Below are 3,702 nucleotides of genomic sequence, written 5' to 3'. Positions count from 1 at the left end.
GTTTTTTTTTATTATTTTTTTTTTCCTTCTACCCTTTAGCTTTGTTTAGTTTTTGACTTTGCACGACTCCTGGAATTCCTCCCTCCCATGCAGTGTGTGCTGGCTGAGCTGCTGTGTTCCCTGCTGGAAGGCACTGCATGGCCCTCATCGTTGTACCACCACACCTGAAAGGCAGAGGAGAAGGGAAGGGAGGTGAGGAGGCACTTCTGAGGCAGAACAGCAGATGTGAAGCAACGTGGAAAAGCAGGGGACGTACCTTGGGTGAAGAAAAAGTGGGGAGTTCTTGAAAATAGTAATGAAGGTGCCTGAGTGCCAGATGAGGTTTTGGGGGTTTGCTTTCGGTTTGGATCTAAGCACACTGTGAGGTGCCATCCCTCTGTGTCTGCCCACGTCAGCCTGGCTCACGGGGCTGTGCAGGAGCGTGGCTGCCTCTCCCCTCGCTGCTCTGCTGGGGTTCTGCTTTCAGAAAGCTCATTTCCCTTCCCTCAGTGTTTTCCATTCTAGATGCATTAGCTGAGTTACTTAATATGGAGGCTGGACTGGAAATAATTCCCTGCTCTAATGGCCGGGCTGCCAGCTCTCCAGCACTGCTGGAGGAAGTGAGGCTGCCATGGTGCTCCTGCTTTGTAAGGCAGCATTTCTGTCATTGCTTTTTTTTCCCCTTTTTGCCATTTGTTAGCTCTTCAATCCACCCCACCTGAGCCTCTTGGTCTCTGGGTGGTTCACAGAAGGAGTCATTGTGCTCCATCGGGCTTCTATAGAACAGACAATAAATTATTCTCCCCCTCTCCATAGTGTTTAAGAGGCACGGACCCCCTGCACACACACTGGGACCCTCTGCAGTCTCTGTATATTGACTTCTTGCTCTGCCTGCTTGGAACCCCAGTCATGTGCAAGGCCCCTGTAAGGCAAAAGCCCCACGCATGGACCGCAGCCTCAGGCACGCAGGACTGGGGCTGGGTTGGCTCACAGCAGGGAAACAGGCATGGGATGGAGGCAGCAGAGCGTGAGGGCAGAGAGCCCCATCTGCACTGCACCTCTCCTTGGGCCGTGTTTTCTTGTCTCTGATTGTAAACAGATTTGACTAAAGAGGTAAATTAGAAGTTAATTAGAAAGAACATGATTGATGAGGCACTCTGCAAGTTTCCTACCGCCCCGTCCGTGCTCAGGAAGGAAGGAGAGGGGAGAGATTCTGCAGCATCACCTTCACCCCCCCGCCCTCACAGCGCTGTGGGTACCCAGCAGTGGCACCGAGCCCCAGCCCAGAGCCCACTGTTCCCCCAGGGCTGCAATGTCTGCCCTCAGCCCTGCTCCTCCCCCGGGCTCCAGGTAGGTGAGGTGAGCACAAAGCGTGGCTGAGGAATCTCTCCTGACACCCAGGCCGAGGGACAGGAGTCACTGAACTGAGGAGATGCCGCCAAAGCTGGGCAGTGAACCTTCAGCAGCACAAATAAAAGTCACTTAAGATATTTGTTTTATTTTTAGCTTTTTGTATCTAAGATTAATGAAGTAAATAGTAAAGAGGGGGGAAAGGGTGTTTTATTTCTTCCTCGGCGTTTAATACTTTGGTCCTTCTAGCAGTGGGCTGGGAGCACTGCGGCAGTGATTGACACCTGTGACAGCGCTGTCTGCACTGGGAGCCCATGACGGCTCTGCAGAGGAGGAAGGAGTTAATGGGCTGGAAATGAGCGTGAATTGTTCTCGAAAGTAATAATTCTTTCCAAGTAATTTTCTTCTGCATTTGCTACCTGGGGTAACGCTGACTGGTGTGGGGCTCCTCTTGGATTGGGAGCTATGGGATGAGGGCAGGGCTGGGGGCTGTGTCCTGTGCCTCCCCCCAGCCTGCCTGCTGCCCTCGTGCCTTTAACGTCTGCACTCCTCCCGCACGTGCTGTCCCTGCAGCTTATCTCCCGCCGGCTGATTTGTGGAGGAGAAGGTTGTAATTTGGGATGTTGGTGGCAATGTTTTCCTGCAGCGCACACAGACCTTTGCAAATAATCTAATAATGCAGGGATGTCAAACTTCAGCAGCGAAGGGAATCCTTTTATACGAGGATTGTCAAGTCTCCAAGCGAGCATCGGCACCGCGCTCGCTCTGGATGCCGAGGGCGTTTGTTCTGCCCATCAGTGAGACGAGCAGCCCCATCTGCTCCCCCCAGCAGGCAGCCCTCAGTGGGGCCGCGCCCGTCCCCTGCTCTGTGTGGGGCTGAGGCACCGCTCCTCGTGCTGCTCGTCTCTGCTCCGATCCTGCGTGATGCGGGGCAGTGCTCTCCCCTCAGTGCCTGCCCGGTGCTGGTGGTGGGTGCAACCGGGGCCGGGCTGGGTGGCGGTGCTGTGCTGAGCAGAACCAACGGCATACGCAAAATGAAACAGCGAGCGGAAAGGCTGGCAGGAACGGAGATAAGAAACGCTTCATCCTCCAGAGCGAGGCCCTGGGCGTGCTCCTCTGAAGCAGGAGCCCTGCGCGGGTGCCGGCTGCGTTGGAGGCTCAGCGCGGGCAGATAAGGGCTCTTTGTGCAGCATCCCCCCACCTCCCCACCGGGCAGCTGCCGGCTCTGCTCCGGGCTGCGGTGCGAGCGGCCGTCCCCGGTGCGTGGGGCTCAGTGGGGCTGCACGGCAGCGATAGCAGGCAGCATCTGCTCTGGCCCTGATCGCTGATGAGTTAAAATTAAGGAGGAAAATGAAACCTTCCACGCGTGCACGAGATACGAGGACGCGCGGCTCTTCCTCCCTCTGCACGGCCGCCTCGTTGTCAGCTCCTCATCCCGCTGCAGCTGCAGGAATCGGCTGGAATTGGGGCTTCGTTTGGCTCTGCGTACGGAGACGTTCCCAGCTCCGGGAGAAATCCATGCTCTCCTTGCTTCCTCGGGGCGTGATTTAAGTGTGTGCGATGACAGGAGGGGAAGGGGAGCACAGGGGGTCAGTAGGTAGCCTTGGTTGTGCTGGAGGTCCCAGGACAGCCGCATCCCGTGGCTCTCCTGCGGCGGTTTGGTGCTGCGTGGAGCTGTGGGGACAGCGCTGTGGCACGGGGGGGCCTGGCAGGGGTTGGGTTGGGTCCCATGGTGGGGTTTTGTGTATGTGAGGCCCCAGCACTGCACGCCGAGCCGCCCCCATCCACGCAGCACCCGCCGCCCCGGCCCATCCGTCACCTGGCTCTCTCCCTCCTTCCCCCCGCGCGTAACTCTAGAGGGAGTAATGAACTCGAGCAGAGATCAATGCTATCTGTTCTGCTCTTATGTGGGCTTTATTTTGACACGCGGAAAGCACCGCAGCGCACAGAACTTTTTTTTTTACAACCGCTGCTTTATGGTGGTGGCTGAGCGGCTTCGGGGCTCTGCTGTGTCCCCTGGGCACCCCGTGCAGGGCCAGGATGGAAAATCGGCCCCGGTGCTGCCCGAGGATCCCCGCGAGGGAGCGAGGAGTGTTTGTTTGTGTTTCCATTGCATTTTCAAGTCCACTGTAAAGAATCTCTTTGCGGCCAACATCTGTCATCTCGGTGCAGAGAACACCTGAACGATCTGATTGCCGCTGTTTATCGGGGAGGAAATATCCTTCAGACGGCTCCGCTCCCCGCGTGCGGCCGTGCCCCCCCTCCGCGAGCGGTGCGGGGCTGAGGCTGCGGGGCCGCCGCCTTCGGCCTCTTCGCGTTCTGAACGTTTCAGTACAGGAACGCGAACGGCGCAGGCGGTGCCGGGCCGACCCG

At 57.4% G+C, this 3,702-nt stretch overlaps 1 protein-coding gene across 1 annotated transcript in view; it reads left to right on the top strand.

Annotated features, from left to right (window-relative positions):
• Positions 1 to 1,101, top strand: part of VSTM2L (V-set and transmembrane domain containing 2 like) — a 5,279-nt gene extending 4,178 nt beyond the window's left edge. Inside the window, exon 4 of the mRNA XM_031556611.1 lies at positions 1,079 to 1,101. Coding sequence (XP_031412471.1) covers positions 1,079 to 1,101 — 23 coding nt within the window. The remainder of the gene's footprint in view (positions 1 to 1,078) is intronic.
• The last annotated feature ends 2,601 nt before the right edge of the window (positions 1,102 to 3,702 follow it).

This window comes from Meleagris gallopavo, chromosome 22 (genome assembly GCF_000146605.3).
Source record: "Meleagris gallopavo isolate NT-WF06-2002-E0010 breed Aviagen turkey brand Nicholas breeding stock chromosome 22, Turkey_5.1, whole genome shotgun sequence".
NCBI classification, from domain to species: domain Eukaryota; kingdom Metazoa; phylum Chordata; class Aves; order Galliformes; family Phasianidae; genus Meleagris; species Meleagris gallopavo.
Note: the sequence above shows the minus strand (reverse complement) of the source record. Positions and strands in the feature narration are given on the sequence as shown.